Source organism: Saimiri boliviensis, chromosome 16 (assembly GCF_048565385.1).
Source record: "Saimiri boliviensis isolate mSaiBol1 chromosome 16, mSaiBol1.pri, whole genome shotgun sequence".
Classification (NCBI taxonomy): Eukaryota; Metazoa; Chordata; class Mammalia; order Primates; family Cebidae; genus Saimiri; species Saimiri boliviensis.
The window spans coordinates 13610279-13635251 of record NC_133464.1 but is presented as its reverse complement, the minus strand read 5'-3'; the positions used below and the strand labels follow the sequence as shown (position 1 = coordinate 13635251).

Sequence of the window (24973 nt, the reverse complement as noted above, 5' to 3'; positions counted from 1 at the left end):
CCTGTCCTTTGTGGAGACATGAATGAATCTAGAAACCATCATTCTCAGCAAACTGATACAAGAACAGAAAACCAAACATAGGCGGGTGATGAACAATGAGAATGCTTGGGCACAGGGAAGAGGACAACACTCACTGGGCTAGGTAGGGGGTTGGAGAGGAAGGGAAGGGAGTGATAGCATGGGGCAGGGGGATGGAGACAGCAGACCATCATGGCATGTAGGTACCTATGCAACAATCCTGCAGGATGCATGATGTGCACACGTACACCAGAGCCCAAAATACAATTTAAAAAAATAAAACGGGCCAGGTGCAGTGGCTCACGCCTGTAATCCCAGCACTTTGGGAGGCTGAGGCAGGCAGACCATGAGGTCAAGAGATTGAGACCATCCTGGCCAACATGGTGAAACCCTGTCTCTACTAAAAATACAAAAATTAGCTGGGTGTGGTAGCATGCACCTGTAGTCCCACCTACTCGAGAGGCTGAGGCAGGAGAATTGTTTGAATCCGGCAGGTGGAGGTTGCAGTGAGCCGAGATTGGGCCACTGCACTCCAGCCTGGTACCTGGCAACAGAGTGAGACTGTCTCAAAACAAAAACAAAAACAAAAACAACAGCAACAAAAAACTGTATCTTTTTGTATCTTTAACCTCCACTTTTGTATAGAGATTACATTTTACAATATGGGGCTTGACTCTTTAAAAAATAGTTGTATAAATTTTTGAGTTCATTTAAAAATGTTGCTATGAAAACATTTTCTTATTTGAGTTGCTATCCTCTTAGAAAGTTCTAAGAGGTGATACTGGTTGGTTGCCTTTGCTGATTTTTTTTCCTTCATTTTTTCCATCTAGCTTTATCATTGTCAATTGGGAAATTCTCTCTTTTTCTCTCTCTCTTTTCTTTCTCTTTTTTCTTTTCTTTCTTTTCAGTGGGGTCTTGCTCTGTTGCCCAGGCTGGAGTACAGTGGTGTGATCTTGGTTCACTGCAGCCTCAAACTCCTAGGCTCAAGTGATACTCCCACTTCTGCCACCTGAGTAGCAGGTATTCCAGGCATGTACCACCGTGCCTTGCTTAGTCACTTTTCTTAATATTTTTAAGCATTAAGATATGCTTTCTTCACAAACAGTTTAATGAATGAGAAATGTCCTTGATTACTAGTATTGCTTTCTCATGTTCATCAGCCAAACCACTTTTGTACCAGAAAATGTAAAATAAGAAGTCATGCTCAAGACATCAGGAAATATAAAAATAATACTTTATTATTTTCTGGCCACTGTTAAATTTGAAGCTCCTTGAGACCAAGACTCTTGTTTTGTTTTTTAAAAGTTCTGTGAGGTCTGTGGCATTTCTGACCCCGCTCTATCCTTTTGCATGATCAGAAAGTCATTCTTCAGATTTGCTTGGCCTGTCGACAATTCTTGTTTTGCTCTTCTGGAGATTGTTTTGATGCCTTTGGTTTCTCTTACATGCCAAGGGGCTGTGTCTGCAGATATGATTTCCCTTCCATAATTGTAATTATGGTATATTGCCTAGAACTACATTTATTGATAAAACACTTTTGCTAGAAGCTAACTGGAAGAAATACCCTGAAAAAATGTTCTAAAGCCCGTCAAGTAATTGTAATTTATTTTGCTTTCCTTTTTTTGTAGCATGTTCCGCACTATTCAAGAAAGCACTTAATGGTGTCCCGTAATCTTGGTTCAGTGGGATACGATCCTAATGAAAAAGTAAGTATTTAAAAGATTTTCTCAACAACTAAGTTATCATGGTCTTACTTTCTTGTCTCCATACTGTGTTCAGGGGACAGATGAGATTTTGTTAAGGCTGTGTGGTCATTGATCACTCTAGCATTATATGTTTCTATAGGTCCTCAATCTTTCGGTATTCTGTTTTTCATTGTGGGCTACAGTCTGAATCTTTTAAATTTTGTGTTTGTATCTTTACCAAAATTTAATGCATTTACAATGTGTTTCCTTTGTTTTTAGTAGAATTAACTAAGAAAACATTTGTTCTTAAAGAATGGGCAGTTGACACATTTTGATTCAACTATTGAGTTTTTCTTTCGTTTACTTAATTTTTTTTTTTTTGAGATGGAATCTCACTCTGTCGCCCAGTCTGGAGTGCAGTGTCGTGATCTTGGCTCACTGCAACCTCTGCCTCCGAGGTTCAAGCAGTTCTTCTCCCACCTCAGCCTCCTGAGTAGCTGGGATTACAGGCACATGCCACTGCACCTGGCTAGTTTTTGTATTTTTAGTAAAGACAGAGTTTCACCATGTTGGGCAGGGTGGTCTCAAATTCCTGACCTCAGGTGATCCATCAGCCTCAGCCTCCCAAAGTGCTGGGATTACAGATGTGAGCCACTGTTCCTGGCCTGTATGATTCATTTAGCTTGAAGGTAATTTTGTATATTATAAATTTTGGGAAAAGGAGTTTCTAATTAAAAAGCCATTGCAATAATGTTTGAGCCTTGTAGGGACTAGAGGTGATTGGAAATAAAACGTGGTTTCCTGCCATAAAGGCATCAAAGAGGGCAGGAGCAGAGTTTTGGTTAAGAAGGGATTGTTCAAGGTGAATGCCATCAAAATACAACTGACAGGAATGATTATTTGAGAATGACATGTCTGAGGTATCTCCTGAATCATCTGCTGAAGTGCATAATACTATTTTCCAGATTCTTTTGAATCTCGAGGCTTGGAGGAAGAAAGAGTCTATATATCTTCAGTCCGTTAGAAATACAATGTGAAACACAATTGCAGGGTGATAAGGTTTGGCTCTGTGTCCCCACCCAAATCTCTTCTTGACCTTTAATCCCCATGTGTTGAGGGAGGGAGGTGATCAGATCATGGGGGTGGTTCCCCCATGTTGTTCTCATGATAGTGAGTTCGTTCTCACAAGATCTTATGATCTTACAAGTGTTTGGAAGTTCCTCCTTCGCACTACTCCCCTGCCACCTTGTGAAGAAGGTACCTGCTTTCCTTTTTGCCATGATTGTAAGTTTCCTAAAGGCTCTCCAGCCATGCAGAACTGGAGTCAATTAAACCTTTGTTTATAAATTACCTAGTCTTGGGTAGTATCTTCATAGCAATGTGAAAACAGACTAATACACAAGGCAAATGTAATTTTCAATTTTCTTTCTCTCTCTCTCTTTTTTTTTTTTTTTTTTTTTTGAGATAGAGTTTCACTTTTGTTGCCCAGGCTGGAATGCAATGGTGCCATCTTAGCTCACTGCAACCTCTGCCTCCTGGGTTCTAGTGATTCTCTTGCCCTAGCCTCCTGAGTAGCGGCTGGGATTATAGGCATGCGCCACCACACCTGGCTCATTTTTACATTTTTAGTAGAGATGGGGGTTTCACCATGTTGGCCAGGCTGGTCTCAAACTCCTGACTGCAAATGATCTGCCCGCCTAGGCCACCCCAAGTGCTAAGATTATAGACATGAGCCACTGCGCCCAGCCAATTTTCAATTTTCTAATAGCCACATTAAAAAAAAGTAAAGAAACAGGTGAAATTAATTTTAATAATATCTTAATATCTAAAATGTTATTGTGATAAATATTGTCCTCATAGCCATTACCTAATAGATGAGGTAATGCACAGAAATGATTCCTCACAGAGCCTGCTGTATATAAAACGTGTGTCCTAAATGTCAGCTGCTCAATATTGTCCGTAACTGAATTTTGCACATTTGGAAACTGAGACTCAAAGCCCATGCATAGTGAGTAGCTGGGTGTAAACAAATGCCTGTCCAATCCAGAGCTGGTTGACTTACCTGTTGTGTTGCACCCTTTCTCAGAAGAGTTGAGCAAGTGACCCAGTGTCCAGAGTTCTGCCATCATTCCAACAAGTACTCAGTGCAGGGCCAACTCAGTCCTCTTGGTCTCTAAATGGAGTGTGGTGCTATCTATGGAGTTAGAGCCCAGGAGAGAGCATGTCAACCTAGGCAAGGGAAAAGGAAGAATGAGGGGTAGAAAGAGAATGGATTCAGAGAAAAATAACTAGGCCAGGCATGGTGGCTCACACCTGTAATCCCAGCACTTTGGGAGGCTGAGGTGGGCAGATCATAAGGTCAGGGGTTTGAGATCAGCCTGGCCAAGATGGTGAAACCCCATCTCTACCAAAAATACAAAAATTAGCCAGGCGTGGTGGCAGGCGGCTGTAGTCCCAGCTACTCGGGAGGCTGAGGCAAGAGAATTGCTTGAACCTGGGAGGCGGAGGTCACAGTCAGCTGAGATTGTGGCACTGCACTCCAGCGTGGGCGACAGAGCGAGACTCCTAAAAAAAAATTCTGGCTCTTCCGTGGTGCCTGGAAGGCATATAGCTGCTTCAAGATGAAGCTGAACATCTCCTTCCCAGCCACTGGCTGCCAGAAACTCATTGAAGTGGATGATGAACGCAAACTTCATACTTTTTATGAGAAGCAGATGGCGACAGAAGTTGCTGCTGACACTCTGGGTGAAGAATGGAAGGGTTATGTGGTCCGAATCAGTGGTGGGAATGACAAACAAGGTTTCCCCATGAAGCAAGGTGTCTTGACTCATGGCCATGTCTGCCTGCTACTGAGTAAGGGGCATTCCTGTTACAGACCAAGGAGAACTGGAGAAAGAAAGAGAAAATCAGTTCGTGGTTGCATTGTGGATGCTAATCTGAGCGTTCTCAACTTGGTTATTGTAAAAAAAGGAGAGAAGGATATTCCTGGACTAACTGATACCACCGTGCCTCGTCGCCTGGAGCCCAAAAGAGCGAGCAGAATCTGCAAACTTTTCAATCTCTCTAAAGAAGATGATGTCCGCCAGTATGTTGTAAGAAAACCCTTAAACAAAGAAGGTAAGAAACCTAGGACTAAAGCACCCAAGATTCAGCGTCTTGTTACTCCACGTGTCCTACAGCACAAACGGCGGCATATTGCTCTGAAGAAGCAGCGTACTAAGAAAAACAAGGAAGAGGCCGCAGAATATGCTAAACTTTTGCCAATGAAGGAGGCTAAAGAGAAACGCCAGGAACAAATTGCGAAGAGACGTAGACTTTCGTCTCTGCGAGCTTCTACTTCTAAGTCTGAATCCAGTCAGAAATAAGATTTTTTGAGTAACAAATAAATGAGATCAGACTCACAAAAAAAAAAAAAAAAAAAAAAAAAAAAAAAAAAAAAAAAAATTCTGAACTGCATGCATTGGTAATTTATTTAAAAGAAAATTTTATGTATGGAAGATTAATTGATATGATCAGCTTTACAGAGTTTTATGCACGAATTGGTAATACCTTAATATCCCTGAACAGAGAAGATGTGTCAGGTGCAGGTATTGGTTCTGATATAGATTTTCCCCAGTTGCACATATAGGAGCACACTCCTAAATTCTTAACAGTCTGGCATGTGGCCCAAAGGGTGAAGAACAGCAACCAAAGCTAATGCTGAATGACTGTGTATTACATGCTAGACATTATTCTAAACACTTAAAGAGTGGTAATTAATAGCATTCTCACAACCTTTTGTAGCAGGTGCTGTTTTTACCCTTATTTTACATACCAGGAAATGAGAGGCAAGAAGGATGACTTGTTCATAGCAGGACACACAGGAGGAGAACATAGAGTGTTGGGAGTTCAGCCTGGGCAGTTTGGCTGCAGACTTGTCTGGCAATGACCATTCTGTTGCTTGAACAGAAAGTAGAATGGGGATTCTTACTTAATTCTTCCAATGTTATCATGATTTGTTATCTTTGCTATAACAATTGCTTAATATATAATTTCTATCAGTGGTGTTTGTGGTGATTATCAGATGTGGTCTGTTTCACAGTTAATATTAACATCGCATATTAAAACCCGTTCAAGAAAGTGTAAATATTGTTTTCTCAAGGTACGCTTACTGCTTAAGAGGGATTTACCATGACCGTTTAGATACAGAGAAGTAAATGATTGTGCATTTTTAGACCTGAGGTCTGAGCAAGGCTCTTGAGTGGCTTAGAGTTTTATCAAATTAGAAGTTTACTTATTTTATTTATTTATTTTTTTGAGGCAGAGTCTCACTGTGTTATCCAGGCTGGAGTGCAGTGGGGCCATCCTGGCTCACTGCAATCTCTGCCTCCCGGGTTCAAGTGATTCTCCTGCCTCAGCCACCCAAGTAGCTGGGACTACAGGTGCCTGCCACCATGCCTGACTAATTTTTGTGTTTTTAGTAGAGACAGGGTTTTACCATATTGGCCAGGCTAGTCTTGAACTTCTGACCTTGTGATCCACCCACCTTGGCCTCCCAAAATGCTGGGATTACAGGCGTCAGCCACTGTACCCAGCCAGAAGTTTACCTAATTTTAAGGCAGGGGCTTGCCTTAGGTTTGTGGAGTTAAGACATATGTGATGTAAAGGTTAAACCAAGACCTAGAAAGCCGTTTTGAATTCTGAGATTCTGGACTCTTTCCTGTATCTTAAAATATTGCTTTAGGCTGGGTGTGGTGGCTCAGATTTGTAATCCTAGCACTTTGAGAGGCCAAGGCAGGTAGATCACCTGAAGTCAGGAGTTCAAGACCAGCCTGGCCAACATGGAGAAACCCTGTCTCTACTAAAAATACAAGAAAATTAGCCAGGCGTGGTGACATGCACCTGTAATCCCAGCTACTCGGGAGACTGAGGCAGGAGGATGGCTTGAACCTGGGAGGTGGAGGTTAAAGTGAGCCGAGATCACACCACTGCACTCCAGCCTGGGCGACGGAGCAAGACTCTATCTCAAACAAACAAATAAACAAAAACTGCTCTAAGATATATAAGAGTTCTTTTTAAAAGACCATATATAACTCTAACTCTTCTTTTAGAGATATAACTGGTTTTTTTCTGTAGTTCCATTAAACTTAAAAACAATTCACAAATCCAGAAATAACTCTTTGTGCTAATATATATTACATCCAGTTTACTTAGGATGGTGTGTTTTTAAAAACGATTAGCCGGTATAATTTTAGAGTAGGAAGAAAATCTTACTAAACAGCTTTCCATTTGAGTGATGCCAGTTTATGTGGAAATCAAGGCCTACAGAGATTGATTTGCCTAAAGTTAAATAGGTAATTATTGGCAAAGCTAGACTTGGATTTAGGTCTCTAGATAAACACAGGATACACAACTTCTCTACTATTTGGTCTCAGCTGCTTCAAAATTTGGTGGTTATTCATACTTAACATTGTATTCAAATGGTGTAATCTGCTTAGTCTGGGCATTTTTGGATATAAGCACAATTGGTGCCTATTCTGAGTTACTGAAAATATGCCCTGACCCAACAGAGATGGCAGATAAATTATACTTACTTAGTGTCAGACTTTCCTTTGAAAACAACTTATAACACTTAGAATTTCCCAGAATTTAGAAAATAAATTGACAAGTAATTTTGATCAAAATTCTTTTTTTTTTTTTTTTTTTTTTTTTTTTTTTTTTGGAGATGGAGCCTCACTCTGTTGCCAGGCTGGAATGCAGTGGCGCCATCTCGGCTCACTGCAACCCCTGCCTCCTGGGTTCAAGCAATTCTCCTGCCTCAGCCTCCCAAGTAGCTGGGATTACAGGCGTGTGCCACCACACCCAGCTAATTTTTGTATTTTTAGTAGAGACAGCGTTTTGCCATGTTGACTAGGCTGGTCTTGAATTCCTGACCTCGTGATCTACCCACCTTGGCCTCGCAGAGTGCTGGGATCGCAAGTGTGAGCCACTGCGCCTGGCCTTGACCAAAGTTTTTTAGTGTCCAAAATATTTGAAGATTTTCTTTTGGCTAGAGAATTTATAAATACCTCCAGTGTGAATACATTAACCTAGTCTACTGATGCTTTAACAAAGTAATTATAGACCCTGATCATATCAGATGAATTTAGGAGTTCCCTGGTTGTAAATGAATATACTATTTATAGTATTTAATATTACTCTAAGAAGTAATGTTTATTAGGATTATTTTCAAGGTTTATGTTGGAAAAACTTGGTGTCTTTTGCTCCCAAAGTAAGAGCAACAATTTCTAATACGTTTTTTCTCTCTTCAGACTTTTGATAAAATTCTTGTTGCTAATAGAGGAGAAATTGCATGTCGGGTGAGTAGAATTTTCATTTTATTTTTTATTTTACTCTATGAAATTATTTATTATTGAATCCCTTTAAATGTGAGTCACTATTAATAGACATTAATATATTTTAAAATAGGTTATTAAAACTTGCAAGAAGATGGGCATTAAGACAGTTGCCATCCACAGTGATGTTGATGCTAGTTCTGTGAGTATTTTTTGCTTTGTTTAAATCAGGACTTAATTTGGGGTCAAGTAGAAAAAAAATGAAAGATAACAGGCTTTTTTTCGTGGCCTGCAAAAGATATATTCAATTTTAAAAACTGTTTAATTTTTTACTGTTGTGTTAAGCAAAATGACAGTATCACAATATCTTCTATATGTGCCTTAAGTATTTTCTTTTCAAAGCTTTAACAACTTACATGGAAAAATTGCCAGCTGATTGCTGGTCACCGAGTAGATTTAAGCAAAGCATGAGAAAGTTCAAGTCAAAGATTAATGAAATGTTTACACAGTGTTCCCTTAGGAGAGCACTTCCTCCCAGCATAACTCTGGTATCACTAAGGGAATGCTATAATTGTTTAACCTTTCCTAAATGCTTCAGCATGTTCAGTTGAAAGTCATAAATGAAAGATAGGCTAATGCTAATTGGATATGAACAAAAGAAGGTGTAGCTTAAAGGAGACATACTTTTGTTTGGTACTTTTAACACAGCAGGGTTTTTTGTTTTTGTTTTTGAGATAGAGTTTTGCCCTGTTGCCCAGGATGCAGTGCAGTGGTACAATCTTGGCTCACTGTAACCTCTGCCTTCCAAGTTCAAGCAATTCTCCCACCTCAGCCTCCCAAGTAGCTGGCATTACAGGCACCTGCCATCATGTCTGGCTAATTTTTGTATTTTTGTTGAGACAGGGTTTCACTATGTTGGCCTGGCTGGTGTTGAACTCCTGACCTCGTGATTCGTTCGCCTTGGCCTCTCAAAGTGCTGGGATTACAGGCGTGAGCCACTGTGCCTGGCCCATGGCAGGCATTTCTTTAGTGGTAATGAGTTATAAATGAATAGAAAAAAATCCCAATGGAAAAGCATGTTAATTATTAGAATTTTATGGCACGAAATATAAGTAGTTGAATGCTAACGCAAGCATTGTTTCTCATTTTCTCACACTACTTTTGATAATGGGATTCTTTGGTAGGGTCCATTGCTTAATGACAGGGATATGCATCATTAGGTGAGTTCTATCTTATGTGAACATTACAGAATGTACTTACACAAACCTTGATGATATAGCCTTGTACACACCTAAATGGTATAGCCCCTTCCTCCTGTGCTACAAACCTGTACAGCATGTGACTATACTAAATACTGTAGGCAGTTGTAACACAATGCTAAGTATTTGTGTATATAAGCATATCTAAACACAGAAAAGGTACAGCAAAAATATAGTATAAAAGATAAAAAATGGTACACTTGTATAGGGCACTTACTGTGAATGGAGCTTGCAGGACTGGAAGTTGCTCTGGGTGAGTCAGGGAATGAGTGAAGGCCTAGGACATTACTATCATTACTGTGGACTTCATAAACACTGTACACTTAGGTTACACTCAATTTATAGAAAAATATTTTTTCTTCAATAATAAATTAACCTTAGCATGTTATAACTTTTTTAACATTATAAACTTTTTACATTTTGTCTTAACTCTTTGACGCTTTCATAATAAAAGAGCATAAAAAACGAACATTATACAACTGTACAATAATTTTTTTTATAATCTTATTCTATAAGCTTTTTTCTATTTTTTAAGTTTTTTATTTTTCTTTTTTTTTTTTTACTTTTTACATTTTTTTGGGGTTAAAAATGAAGACACAAATGCACACATTATCCTAGACCTGCACAGGGTCAGGTTCATGGAGACATCAGTAGGCATGGCATCACATCAACTTAGAAAGCTGCTACACAGCCAGGGAAACAATCAACAAAGGGAAGAGACGACCCACAGAATGGGAGAATATATTTACAGACTGTCCATCTGATGAGGGATTAATAACCAGAATGTATAAGGAGCTCAAACAACTCTGTAGGAAAAAAATCTAATGATTTGATTAAAAAATGGGCAGAAAGGGCTGGGCGTGGTGGCTCAAGCCTGTAATCCCAGCACTTTGGGAGGCTGAGGCAGGTGGATCACAAGGTTGAGAGATTGAGACCATCCTGGTCAACATGGTGAAACTCCGTCTCTACTAAAAATACAAAAATTAGCTGGGCATGGTGGCATGTGCCTGTAATCCCAGCTACACAGGAGGCTGAGGCAGGAGAATTGCCTGAACCCAGGAGGCGGAGGTTGTGGTGAGCCGAGATGGCGCCATTGCACTCCAGCCTGGGTAACAAGAGTGAAACTCTGTCTCCAAAAAAAAAAAAAAAACATTGGGAGGCTGAGGCGGGTGGATCACGAGGTCGAGAGATCGAGACCATCCTGGTCAACATGGTGAAACCCCGTCTCTACTAAAAAGTGCAAAAAATTAGCTGGGCATGGTGGCACGTGCCTGTAATCCCAGCTATTCAGGAGGCTGAGGCAGGAGAATTGCCTGAGCCCAGGAGGCGGAGGTTGCGGTGAGCCGAGATCGCGCCATTGCACTCCAGCCTGGGTAACAAGAGCGAAACTCCGTCTCAAAAAAAAAAAAACAACAAAAAACAAAAAACAAAAAAAACCCAAAAAACAAAAACAAACAAAAACGGCAGAAAGGCCAGGTATGGTGGTTCATGCCTGTAATCCCAGCACTTTGGAAGGTTGAGCAGGCAGATCACTTTAGGTCAAGAGTTCGAGACCTAGAATAAATAAATGCATATTTAACCAGCCTGGCCAATATGGTGAAACTGAGTCTCTACTAAAAATATAAAAGTTAGCCAGGTGTGGTGGCATGCATCTGTAGTCCCAGCTACTTGGAGCCTGAGGCAAGAAGCTTGAACCTGGGAGGTGGAAGTTGCAGTAAGCCGAGACCATGTCATTGCACTCTAGCTTGGGCGAACGAGTGAGACGACATCCAAAAAAAAAAAAGGGCAAAATATCCGAATAGACATTTTCCAAAAGAAGACATACAAATCACAAACAGCTATATGTAAAGGTTCTTGTCATGATTGATCATTACAGAAATGCAAATCAAAACTACAATGAGTTATCATCTTACCCCAGTTAAAATGGCTTGTATCCAAAAGACATAATGAGTACTGTTGAGGATCTGGAGAAAGAAGAACCCTCATACACTGTTGGTGGGAATGTAAATTAATATAACCACTATAAAGAACAGTATGGAGGTTCCTCAAAAAACTAAAGGTAAAACTATCATGTAATCTGGCTGCTAGGTGTATACAGAGCGGAGAATATCACACACCTAGCAGCCAGGAAATCAGTATATGGAGGAGATACCTGCACACCCATGTTTACTGTAGCATTTTTCACAATAGCCGAAATTGGAAGGCAGCTTAAGTGTCCATCAACAGATGAATGGATAAAGAAAATGTGTTACATATATACAGTACCATTCAGCCATAAAAAAGAATGAGATCTTGTCATTTGCAATGCATGGATGGAACTGGTGGAGGACATTATGGTTTTTTTTGTTTTGTTTTGTTTTGAGACAGAGTCTCACTCTTGCTCCAGGCACCAGGCTGGAGTGCAGTGGCACAATCTCGGCTCACTGCAACCTCCGCCTCCTGGGTTCAAGCAATTCTTCCGCCTCAGCCTCCCAAGTAGCTGGGACTACAGGCGCACACCACCATGCCCAGCTAATTTTTGTATTTTTAGTAGAGACGGGGTTTTACCAAGTTGGCCAGGATGGTCTCGATCTCTTGACCTCGTGATCTGCCTGCCTCGGCCTCCCAAAGTGCTGGGATTACAGGCTTGAGCCACCGCACCTGGCCGTTTTTTTTTTTTTTTTTTTTTTTTAATATTATCTGATTTTTATTTTTATTTTTTGTGAGATTGTGCATTTTATTTTATTTTTTTATTATACCTTAAGTTCTGGGGTATATGTGCAGGATTGTTACATAGGTATACACATGCCATGGTGGTTTGCTGCATCTATCCCCCCACCATCATCTACATTAGTTATTTCTTCTAATGTTATCCCTCCCCATTCCCCAACCCCCTGCTATCCCTCCCCTAGCCTCCCACCCCCACAACAGGCCCCTGTGTGTGATGTTCCCTGCCCTGTGTCCATATGTTCTCATTGTTCAACACCCACTTATGAGTGAGAACATACAGTGTTTGGTTTTCTGTTCTTGTGTCAGTTTGCTGAGAATGATGGTTTCTAGCTTCATCCTGCAAAGGACATGAACTCATCCTTTTTTATGGCTGAATAGTATTTCATGGTGTTATGTGCCTCATTTTCTTTATCCAGTCTATCATTGATGGGCATTTGGGTTGGTTCCAAGTCTTTGCTATTGTAGACAGTGCTGCAGTGAACATACGTGTGCATGTGTCTTTATAATAAAACGATTTATAATCCTTTGGATATATACCCAGTAATGGGATTGCTGGGTCGATTGATATTTCTATTTCTAGATCCTTGAGGAATCGCTACACTGTTTTCTACAGTGGTTGGACTATTTACACTCCCACCAGCAGTGTAAAAGAGTTCCTATTTCTCCACATCCTTTCCAGCATCTCTTGTCATGGAGGACGTTATGTTAAGTGAAATAAACCAGGCACAGAAAGACAAGTTTTGTATGTACTCACTCATTTGTGGGAGCTAAAAATGAAAACAGTCGGACTCATAGAGTATAAGGATGGTTACCAGAAGCTAGGAAAGGTATATGGAGCGGAGGGGTAGGGATGATTAATGGGGACAAGAATATAGTTAGATAGAATAAATAAGATCTAGTATTTGGTAGCACAATTAGGTGACTACAGTCTACAATAATTTGTGGTACATTTTAGAATAATTGAAGGAGTACAATCAGGATGCTTGTAACACAAATGAATGATTGAGATGATGGATACCCCGTTTACCGTGATGTGATTATTACACATTGTATGCATGTATCAAAATATTTCATGTACTCCATAAATATATACACGTACTGTATACCCATAAAAATAAAGACATCACTAGACAAATAGGAATTTTTCAGCTCCATTATAATTTTCTGTCTTACATTGCTGACCACAATGTTGTCATATGGCACATGACTGTATTCTGATCTAGAGGTAGACTTTGCAGACTTTAAAAAAGTGGTTTCAAAAGAATTCTGAAGCAGATGTGGTAGTTTTACATTTTGGAGACTTTTAACCGCTTCTGGCTGAAAGTAGTAATGAATATACTGGAGACTATAATACACAATTTAGAATAAAATTTGCCAGACCCCAGAATGCATACTCAGTCAAAACTTTCTTTTAATATGACCTACTTTAAGTGAATTTCTAGAAAGATACTATAAATAAAAGCAGGATAATGATGGTTGGAATGTCAAAAGTTTCATTGAAATCTCAATAATAGGGTCAAATCTGCTATGTGGTTTCTGTTTTAGTCTCAAGGAGGCTGAAAAGGTGAATTTCTGTAACAGCATTTATTCCTTCCTCAGCATGTGATCACAGAGGTTCCTATCATAGCTAATCAGCTTTACAATCTCAGTAATATGAACAAGCCATGCTGTTCAGTTGTATTAATGTTTGAATGTTTGTTTTCAAGAGGTGAGCATTTAAAATGTAGCTTGGAGTAAAAAACCTTACAGGCTTTCTGTGTTAGTTCCATATGTGGAAATATAAGTACTGTTGCAGTAGGAAAATACTACAACGATTGTGAAAGCTATTTGTTGTCTATTATAAACAACTAATTTTTAAGGTAATTATGCAAGGAAAAAGATGAATGGATACTACTCATATTAACTGACAAGTCACACAAAGAAGGAAAGCCAACTAACTTGCAAACAATTAGTGTTTGATGGAAAAACGTTGGCTTTTAAGGATGATTAGGCAGTTTACCTCTCTCGGTCCCTTTACTCCAACATGTTCTTCAAAATTATCTTCCTTGTTTTTGGTCCTTTGCTCTTTCATATGAATTATAGGATGAGCTGGTCAAATTACTCCTCTTCCCCAGTTTTTAGCTACCATGAACAAGATTTTTGTAACTTTTGCATGTCTTTTTGTGAACATAGTTTTGATTTTTTTGGTGGTAAATTCCTAGGAGTGGAGTAGCTGGGTCTTGGCGTAGATAAGGAGTTGGCAACGTTTTTCTGTTTGAAAGGAAATATATTTTTTTCTGGATAGCAAATATATTTTAGATTTTGCAGGCCCCTGTGGTCTCTGTTACATATTCTTCTTTTTGTTCTGTTTTGTTTTAACAACGCTTTAAAAATGTGAAAACTATCGTTAGCTTGAGAGGTTCAGATTTGGCTAGTGGGTAGACAGTATTTTGCTGATGCCTAGAATAAATAAATACATGTTTAAATTGATAAGAAGCTGCTCAACAGTTCTCCGTCATGTTTGTATCATATTATACTCCATGCAGAAATGTATGAGGTCAGGGTGCTTTTGTGTCCTTCCCAACCCTTGGTGTTTTCAGTCCATTTGATTTTGTGTTTTATTTTTAAGTGGCGGTGAAACAGTATGTCATTGTGCTTTCAATTTTAGATTTCCCTGATGAATGTTGAGTACTTTTTTGTGTTGTTGGTCATTTACATTTTTTTCCGAAGTGTTTGTTCAAACATAATGGAAAAAATTAGAAAAGTAGTACCAGTATACTAATACCAGTTTACCCTTATATTACCAGTATAAGGGTATCCGTATCCCCTTCACCTAGATTCACCAGTTGTTAAAATTTTGGCTTGTTAGCTGTATATCTGTATCCATATATACATTGTGCATGTGCATCTTTTTTTGTTTTTGCTAAACAATTTGAAAATAAGTTACAGACATTGTGACATTTTACCCCTAAATTCTTCAGCAGTAATAAGTATGGTTTTTCTACATATCATAATACCTTATGAAACCTAAGAAAACTAATTATTCTGTAATATCATGTAATCTGCATACCACATTCAGGTTTCTCCAGTTGACTCCAGTTGTCCTTGTAATATTTTTCTTTGATCCACAGTTCAATCAAGGTTCATGAGTTGCATTTGGTTTTTATACCTCTTTAGTCTCTTAATCTAAAATAGTGCCCCTATCTTCCCTCCTTTTTTTGTTTGATTTTTATTATGTTGGCTTTTAGATATTCTAGCTTTGTATGATTATTTCCTCATAAATAAATTCAAATTAAATATTTGACAAAACTACTTAATAAGTGATGTTATTTCTTTTCTTTTGAGACAGAGTCTCGCTCTGTTGCCCAGGCTGGAGTACGGTGGTGAGATTATAGCTCTCTGCAACTTGACTTCCTGGGCACAAGTGATCCTCCCACCTTAGCCTCCCAAGTGGTTGTGACTGCAGATGCATGCCAACACACCTGGCTAATTTTTGTATATTTTGTAGAGATCGGGTTACACCATCTTGCCCAGCTGGTCTTGAACTCTTGGGCTCAAGAGATCCTCCTGCCTTGGCCTCCCAAAGTGCTGGGATTATAGGCATGAGCCACCGTACCCCAGCCAGTGATTTTTTTTTTTAATAGTAATATAATAACAAGAGGTTCCTAATGTTGAATTGTTCTGTTGTTATGCTATGCTTGATCATTTCGTTTTACCAGGTCTTCCCATTGTGGTGGTGGTGGTGGTGCTGCTGCTGCTGCTTCTTTCCTTCACCTCCTCCTGTTCTTCTTCTTCCTCTTCCTTTTCTCCTTCTTCTCTCTCTCCCTCACTTTCTCCCTCTCCCTCTCCCTCTCCTTCTCCTTTTCCCTCGCCTTCTCCTTCTCCCTCGCCTTCTCCTTCTCCCTCAGCTTCTCCTTTTCCCTCGCCTACTCCTCCCTCTCCTTCTCCTCCCTCTCCCTCTCCTTCTTCCCCCACAGAGGTCTTTTATTTTGTTAACAGCTATTATGCCATGAATTCATAGGGAATAGGTTTCAGCAGCTCAGGCTACTTCCCCTTGTTTCTTACACAGTGTGCTTCTCTGGACACTTCAGTTGAACCCCGGGTACCTTTCTCTTTGTCTTCTTTCTTTTTCTGGTTATTTTCCTTCACGCATTTCAGGAAGCTATCTCAGCTCTTAGAGTGTTTAATGTGCTCAATATGCATATTAATTCTCTTGGTAAGAATCTTGCCCTTAATTTGTTTGTGACAACAGTGCAAACAGCATGCTGGGTAACACTGTAAATTCTTCCAGTTTTGCTATGGTAACACTTTGGGGGCATTCCTTTTTAAACAGTACCCCATAAGAAAAATGGGTACATTCCCTTCATGTCTACAATATCACCTTTATTATAAATTCGCATATACGTGGCCAAAGGAACAACTCCATGTTTTCTAAAAGGCCTAGAGAACATATATCGGATGCCTTTCCTCTTTCCCTTTGTGTTTGTCATTTTGGTGAATTACTGGAAGATGGTGGTTCCAGCCTTTTATTAAATAATTTTTGGGGTGAGTTTTTGAATTCATGTGAATATTTTGTCCCCCAACCACCTCTTATCTAATGTCTTTGCATTGATAGTGAAAATTGCCTGAGCCTGATTACTTTGGTTGCATTTATCTTTTTTGCTGTCTGTTGAGTAAGCTGTTGATTTGCTGCTCCTTTTTGAATCTGCTTTTATGTATTATCTTTTTTCTTATGTATTTGAGGTCTTTAATCTTTATTTTTAGCATACTTAATTTAAATAATTGTCATATTGTTGTATTATTTCAAGTTTGTGAGTGTTTATTTCTATTCCTGATGCTTCCTGATGATGTATTGTTTCCTCACATGTTTAAGTTTTGGCTTGAGATTTCATGTTTGGTGCTTTTATTCTTGAATTTCAATGGCCAGGTAGAATAGTGTTATATTTGTTTCAACCACACAGGGTATCACTCGTCTGAGACTAATTTTCTTTTCTTTTCTTTTTTTTTTTTTTTGAGACGGAGTTTCACTCTTGTTACCTAGGCTGGAGTGCAATGGAGCGATCTCGGCTCACCTCCGCCTCCTGGGTTCAGGCAATTCTGCATCAGCCTCCTGAGTAGCTGGGATTGCAGGCACGCACCACCATGCCCAGCTAATGTTTTGTATTTTTAGTAGAGATGGGGTTTCACCATGTTGACCAGGATAGTCTCGATCTCTTGACCTTGTGATCCACCCACCTCAGCCTCCCAAAGTGCTGGGATTACAGGCTTGAGCCACCGCACCCGGCGAGACTAATTTTCTTTTCTTTTTTTTTTTTTTTAAGAGACAGAGTCTTGCTCTGTCCCCCAGGCTGGAGTGCAGTGGCGTGATCTTGACTTACTGCAACCTCCTCCTCCTGGGTTCAAGCAGTTCTCCTGCCTTAGCCTCCCAAGTAGCTGGGATTACAGGCACGTGCCACCATGCCTTACTAATTTTTTGTATCTTTAGTAGAGACAGGGTTTCACCATGTTGACCAGGCTGGTCTCGAACTCCAGACCTCATGATCTGCCCGCCTTGGCCTCCCAAAGTGCTAGGATTACAGGCATGAGCCACTATGCTCAGCCAGGACTAATTTTTATATTAATTTTTTGGCATGAAGGTTGTCAAATTTTGAAGATAATGGGAAGAACTAAATGAGATTGATTGCACACACACACACACACACACACACACACACACACACACACATACCTGTTGAATAGGCTCATAGTTTGTAATTTCTAGACATTTTCCTTTACTTTGAACAACAGAGATACCAACATAGAGTTTATGTTCTATTTAGTAGGTTGATTCCTCCCCTACAGCCTTTCACTGAGAATGTAATCTTTGAGTATCCTGGCTCTAGATGGATTTCTTTCCTTCAAATCTCCAACTCACAGAGGATCTGTTTCCTTTCTCTGATTGTTAAAACCCAGTCTTCTAAATTATTGAGATTCCTACCTTCACTCTCCAAGATTGGCTCTTTTGGATGCAGTCTGATTTTTATTTGTTAATTAATTATTATTTATTTATTTTTTTGACCCAGAGTTTTGCTCTTATTACCCAGGCTGGAATGCAGTGACATGATCTCAGCTCACTGCAACCTCTGCCTCTCGAGTTCAAGTGATTCTTTTGCCTCAGCCTCCCTAGTAGCTGGGATTACAGGCATGTACCACCAAACCTAGCTAATTTTGTATTTTTAGTAGAGACAGGGCTTCACCATGTTGGCCTGGCTGGTCTCGAACTCCTGACCTTAGGTGATACACCTGCCTCAGCCTTCCAATCCTCAGCTGAGATTACAGGTTTGAGCCACCGTGCCCAGCCATATTTTTAGATTACTTTTTTTTCTTTTTAAGAGACAGAATCTTGTTCTGTTGCCCAGACTGGAGTGCAGTGGTGTGAGCATAGCAAACTATAGCCATGAACTCCTGACTCAAGAGATTCTCCTGCCTCAGCCTCCTGAGTAGCTGCGACTTAATGCACATGCTGCTGCACCCTGCTTACTTTTTCTTTGTTTTTCATGCCTTGTAGTTTTTTTGTGAGCCAAGCTCTTCATTTGAAGGATATTTGTTATATTTAATCTAGGTCTTTAGATGTTTCTAGGGAGGATTTGCAGAATATTTAGTTGGCTTATTGTTGGTTTGTCTTGAAACAATATGACATTCTATTCTCTGTTGAGGAAATTCCCTCAATTTCTTTGAGAAATAAAGACTGATCTAGAGCAGTCTTAAAGTCAGGCTTTCCCTAGGAAAACAGTTCATTTATAATGATGAGATTAATGTGCTTGAATCCAGGGGATGAGGCCACAGGGAAGCAGTATAAAATACTCCAATGGGAAATGGTCAGGGCAGGAGAAAGCAAAATAGGAATTAAGCCTCTTATGAAGTCATGAATTGTCTTTTATGTTTCATTTTCCAGGCCATAGGAAAGCACACTTATTATTCTCTGGGAAGATTTGTGGGAATGGTTTATGAAGAGAAGACAATTCTGGTGCAAGAATGTATCCAGCTGGGATTTTGATTGATATCACATTGTGTCTGTAGATCATTTTGGAGTGTATAGCGATCTCAATATTTTTAAGTCTTCCTATCCATGAACATGTGATTTTCTTCCATATTTAGGTCATTGGTTTTCTTTCAGGAATGTTTTGTGTTTTGTACTGCTATAAGTGTAATTAATTTTTAAATTTCAATTTTTTAAATTAGTTGCAAGTCTATAGAAATACAATTGATTTTCATACAATGATTTTGTGTCCTGCAACCTTGCTGAACTCTTTTGCTAGTTCTAATAGCTTTTAGTAGATTTTTTAGGATACTTTTTGTTTGTTTGTTTGTTTTTACTCTCACTCTCTCACCCAGGCTGGAGTGTCATGGCACGATCTTAGCTTGCTGCACCATCCACCTCCCAGGTTCAAGTGATTCTCCTGCCTCAGCCTCCCAAGTAGCTGGGGTTATAGGCATACACCACCATTCCTGGCTAATTTTTTTGGGTTTTAGTAGAAATGGGGTTTTGCCATGTTGACCAGGCTGGTCTCAAACTCCTGACCTCAAGTGATTCACCTACCTCGGCCTCCCAAAGTGCTGGGATCACAGGCATGAGCCACTGTGCCTGGCCCTTAGGATTTTTTATGTAAGATCATGTCATGTGTGAATAGAGATAGTTTTACTTCTTTCCATATGGATGCTTTTTATTTTATATTCTTGCCTAATTTCTCTGGCTTTAACTTCCAGAACAATGTTGAAGAGGTGAGAGGAACCATCTTTGTCTTGTTCTTCATCTTAGGGGGAAAGCATAGAGTATTCCCCCTTAAATTTGATTTAGGCTCTGATATTTTCATAGAATTCCGTTATCAGGTGGAATAAGTTAATTGCTATACCTAGTTTGCTGAGGGATTTTTATCATGAACAGGTGTTGGATTTTTTCAAATGATTTTTCTGTGTTTACTGAGATGATCATGTGGTTTTTGTCCTTTATTCTATTGATAATGGTGTATTGTTACATTAATTGATTTTTTTGGATGTTAAACCAACCTTGCATTCCTGGGATTAATCCTTCTTGGTCATGCTGTGCAATCCTGGATTGCTGGATTTAGTTTGTTAGTATTTTATTGATAATTTTTGTGTTCATATTTATAAGTTATACTAGTCCGTAGTTTTCTTATGATGTCTTTGCTTGGTTTTGGTGTTAGTGTGATCCTGGCCTCATGAATTGGAAAGCTTTCTCTCATCTACTTTTTTGGAAGACTTGGTATTGCCTTTTCTTTAAATGTTTGGTAGAAATCACCAGTGAAGCCATCTGTATCTGGGCTTCTCTTTGGTTAGTTTGTGATTATTAAATCTACCTTTTTACTTATTATAGGTTTATTCAGGTATTCTGTTTCTTTAGTCAGTGTCTATAATTTGTGTTTTTCTAGGAATGTGTCCATTTCATCAAAGTTATCTAGCTTATTGGTATAGTATTTTCTTATCTTTTTTATTTCCATAAGGTCAGTAGTAATGACCTTTCATTCCTGAATTTAGACATTTGAGCCTTCCGTTTTTTCTTGGTCACTGTCCTAGTCTGTTCAGGCTTGTTATAGAATATCATAGTCTGTGTGGTTTATAAGTAACAGGAATTTGTTTCTCACAGTTCTGGAGGCTGGGAAGACAAGATCAAGGCACTGTTAGATGTTGTTCCTGGTGAGGGCTCCCTTCTTAGTTCTTTGGTGGAGCCTTCTTGCCATGTCTTCACATGGTGTAAGGAGAAAGGGAAAGATCTCATTTATGAGGTCTCCATCACTAGTATTCTAAAATAGCATTCTAGAAGTATAAGGTGATGCAGTTAGGCAAGAGCTATTAATTGGTGAATGGGAAAGGCAAAACTAAGAAGTTTGTATTGAGTTTCTAGTTATACAATGAATGGAATAACTCTTTAGAAACAAAAAAATATCTCTGGTGGTTGGTTAAAAAGTAAATATAAATAAATCTATAAACTTCATTTATTTTTATAAGGTAGAAAATACAACAAGAAATATAACCTTGTAGAGGCAATGCAAATGGTAAAACACTGTGTGATGTGAATTTAAAATGACATTTTTAGGACTTATATGAGGACTTTCTGTTTTTGTATAGGGAAACCAATTTTTAAAAATGCTATTTAGTTCTAAATTAATCTGTACATTTTCTATTTAATCCTAATAAATATAACAGTGTAAAATTGGAGGAGATTGACAAAGAATAAATATGCAAGAATAGCCTAGACAATTCTGAGGAAAATTGTCAAGGGAATAGCCTAACATATTAAAATACATTTTAATATGTTATAAAGCAGCAAGGAGAGAGGTCTGTGGAATAAATTTGTTAGATTTTTGGCAGTGCGTTTATGTGAGAAGATTTTTGACTTGTTAAGGAGGGTTTTATGAATATTATGTGAATTTAGAAGATAAGCAGTAATTCTAGGATTGCTTGCCTTTAATTACTATGATTTTTAGGTAGCTCAGAGAAGATAAGAAGCATAAGGAATGGCTTTAGTAACTAGGAGTTTCTAAATGGGCAAGTGGGTCCCCTTTCCTTAGTTTGGTGAATAGTGGCAGCAAAGAATTTGGGAATTTAAGATTGTTGTACTTGTACTCCTCCAAATGAATGTTAGATAACATTATGTTTTAAGTATAAAAACTAGTATGCCTTTGCACAAAAATAGTAAATTATATTGTTATATTTATATCAACCTGCTAAAATTAGTTCTGATATTTTTTTTAAAATGAGGTCTCATCAGGTTAAGTGAAAAGAGTTGAGAATTTTCATTTCCAAAGAGGAAAATGATTCTGTATATCCACAGAATCATTCAACCTTTGACTGTGTTTTCTGTCTATGCTCCTAAATTGAACCTGTCTATACATATTTTGTTGCTTTGTGTGTGTACAGTCATGTTGGATTTAAATGAGAAATATTTGATTTTACCACTTTGAAACAAGAACCTAAAATCAGGGAAATACTCACTGTGCCTCACATCTTACCCAGGCAGCCTGCTGTTTAAAGTATGATCCCTGGTGCACACTGTAGTCTCAGCCTCAGGATTCTGTAATGAGATTGAGTGGGGTTTCCTGTGAGCATTCTTGGGTGATTGACAGTAAGGTGAGGGCAATCATCGCTTTTTATGCCCACCCTTGATAGTATGTCCCTGCTGTCTGGGGAGGGACCGAGGACAAATAGGACTTTGTGATGTCTAAGTAATTAGTGTATGTTGGTTCCAGCTGAACAAACTGGAGGGTAATGATCAGGTAAATGGAAATGGAACACATGAATGCAGACTAAGGTATAAAAGACCTCAGGGGAAAACTTTTCAACCTTTTATGGGATTATTGGAATATCTTTATTTTGTATTTTTTTAATATGTACATATGTCTTTGTATATACATATATATTTATACTTTTGTTAGTGTAGGGTATCTTCATTTTACCTTAGATGTGTAAAGAGATGCAAGCAACTTAAATGTAAAACCTTAAACATTTTTTTCTCCTTTACCTGATTTCAGAATATTTTCAAATTTTTTATATTTGAAAAGGAGTTAAGATTCTTAATTAAACATTTTTTAAAATTTTCACAAAAATTGTTCATGGACTTGTTTGGAGCTGATGCTGTCACTGATCCTCAAATAAGACAAATGACTAAAGTCAGGTTTGTAAAACTCTTTTGGAGTATTAACTGAAAAATATCAGATGACCTTTTAGTGTGTGTGTGTGTGTGTGTGTGTGTGTGTGTGTGTTTGCGCGCGTGTGTGTGTGTAGTTGCAAATGTTATATTTAAGTAACATTTTCTTAAATTGCCTTTTCTAGTGAAGGATGTTTTAAGATGATGGCTGTCATGGTCCATGTTTCACAGTTGGTCTTAATTAGATCAGAAACATTTCCAGACATTGAGGTTGCAACAGGAAATCTATAGGATTCTTAATTTATTCTTACAAAAGATATTTACAGTTGCCATTCTTCAATATTAACTTACCTTATCAACAACAAAAAGCCTTGTGGCAAAACCTCTGAGGAGTGACTGCAGTACTTCATTTAATGGGAAGAGAGGAATTGTTTTCCTTAGTATATGGTTTTGAATCTGGGAGTCTGGTAATTAGGTAATCAAAGGGTTTTTACAATGGCATAATGGCTTTAAAACTTGCTGTTGCTCACTTTTCTCATAAAACTTAGCCTTCAGAAATCTTTTTAGATTAAGAATACAATGCAAATTTAAAACAATAGACTTTTCATTCAAGAACTAAACAGGAAAAGAAAGTGTTTAAGATGCTTAGACATTTCTTGTTCCTTTTCGCTTTTATTGTCTTTGGAAAAACTTACTTTGCAGAAACAGTATACTGTATCAATTTTAAATGTTTTGATTATCTTTGGCTTGGCTAAATTACTTTCTCTCCATTTTTGGGTAAAATGGAATAGGATCGGATTCCTGGTAGGAATCTGTTCACATTAATATTATATTTAATTGGAGATCCTGCAGAATAGTAGCAGGAGGCTGAAGAGAATTATTTAGTATTAGCAATGGCTCGTCTGGGAGTTGCGGACTAATCAAGGCGCTGTAGTGTTAGTGGTGGGGATGATGGGAATTATGACGATTATGACATGTAAGCATGTCTGTGTATGACCTGGACAGGCAATGAGTTAATCAAGAAGTATGTTAAATGGCTCCCATGCTGATTCATTATTATCTACCTTAGTGCCTGTCAGCTTGTGTATTTAAAGAATCCAATCATTGCCAAATTCAGTATGTGTATGAGTTGAATTCAGCCATTGTTGTTTGCTTTTCCACAAAATAACCTCAGATTACCTTATGCGTATAAAAATAGAAGATTTTGTCAGCTCTACTGACCATGTGATTTGTGTTTTAAAGTAGAGTATCATTTTTTTTTTTTAACAGAGTCATTTAAAGATTTATTTGCTTTGCCCTTCTATGCCTAATGGGTTTGAGTTTGAAAGTAGTATTTGTGTGTCTTTACTTTTCAAGATGAAAGAGTAATTCTGGTATTTCAGAGACAAATTAATATTTAATGTGTGAACTATGGACAAATCAAAGCATGAATCTTTTCCACCATCAAAATCCTCCTAAATCGGGGGTGGGGGTGGAAATCTCCTTTGCTGCTGCGGGGGGTCTCTTTGTGTCAGGTAGACCCATTCTGTGCCCAGCATGGTTGGAGTTATCTGTCAGGAAACTATCTATTAGAAATGCTAGAAATGTACGTATTTTGGGGGAATGGAACTAATAAATTGAATTCCTTTCAGAAAATAAATTGAAATGCAGCATAAATCCGTGAGCAAACTGGATTATATCTCTAGGCAAATTTAGAGTTACTGCAGATGAACACCATTTTTAAAATAATTACGGTGAGCACTGCCAAATTTAATAAAAGTTTCTACCAAACTGTGACCTTCATGTATTAACTTAATTAAAGCAGTATTATGGGTAATACTCAGTGTTAACCTGTGGGTGGTTGTTATTGAAATCTGTTGTCTATGGAGTCAGTATTAGTGGTCAGCAGCATCAGAAATAAAACTTGCAACGAAGACCTTCCTATGGGTGCTGTGAGCTCAGCAGGTTAAATAGTCAAAAACCAGTAAAGCTGCTTAAAAGTCTAATAGTTTAAGCCACCTAGAGTTAAAGGTAAACCAGTCATTCCAGTCATAATGGACTATGACTTTATTTAGCAGTCAGGCAAAAATTATATTTGGACAGGATTTATATCATATCTTCATGTATGACTTATTCATTTGCATGTTTATGTACCTTGTTATTTAAATTCAGTAAAACCACTGCAGCTTTTTTTAATCTATGGGAAGTGACTTGTGAATATTTTCTTTCATAGAACGTTAAGGAGATGTCTCAAGATGTTCTGAATTTTTGGTTAATAATAATAACTTATACTAAAGTTACTTTTTACTTTTACTTATACTAAAATTTTAAATTAAGAACAAAACAATGAACTATTGTGAGGATTATTACATCTTTTTGGTTTTA

The 24973-nt window shown here is 38.4% G+C and overlaps 2 protein-coding genes across 8 annotated transcripts in view; both read left to right on the top strand.

Annotated features, from left to right (window-relative positions):
• The window catches only part of PCCA (propionyl-CoA carboxylase subunit alpha), a 445241-nt gene that overhangs the window by 18992 nt on the left and 401276 nt on the right, over nt 1-24973 (top strand). For 6 of the 7 annotated variants that reach the window (XR_012514288.1, XR_012514289.1, XR_012514290.1 and 3 more), the window contains exons 2-4: nt 1647-1724; nt 7994-8041; nt 8151-8219. Coding sequence is in view for 2 of the 7 variants with exons in the window: in XM_003928223.3 (XP_003928272.1) it covers nt 1647-1724; nt 7994-8041; nt 8151-8219 (195 nt within the window). In the remaining 5 variants the exon portion in view is untranslated. Of the gene's footprint in view, nt 1-1646; nt 1725-7993; nt 8042-8150; nt 8220-24973 lie in introns of those variants that run through there. The other variant, XM_074387478.1, reaches the window with a different exon arrangement.
• On the top strand, nt 4265-5160 carry LOC101033153 (small ribosomal subunit protein eS6-like). Its single transcript, XM_039473119.2, has one exon. The coding sequence runs from the start codon at nt 4325-4327 to the stop codon at nt 5066-5068; it is 744 nt and encodes a 247-aa protein (XP_039329053.1). The 5' UTR covers nt 4265-4324; the 3' UTR covers nt 5069-5160.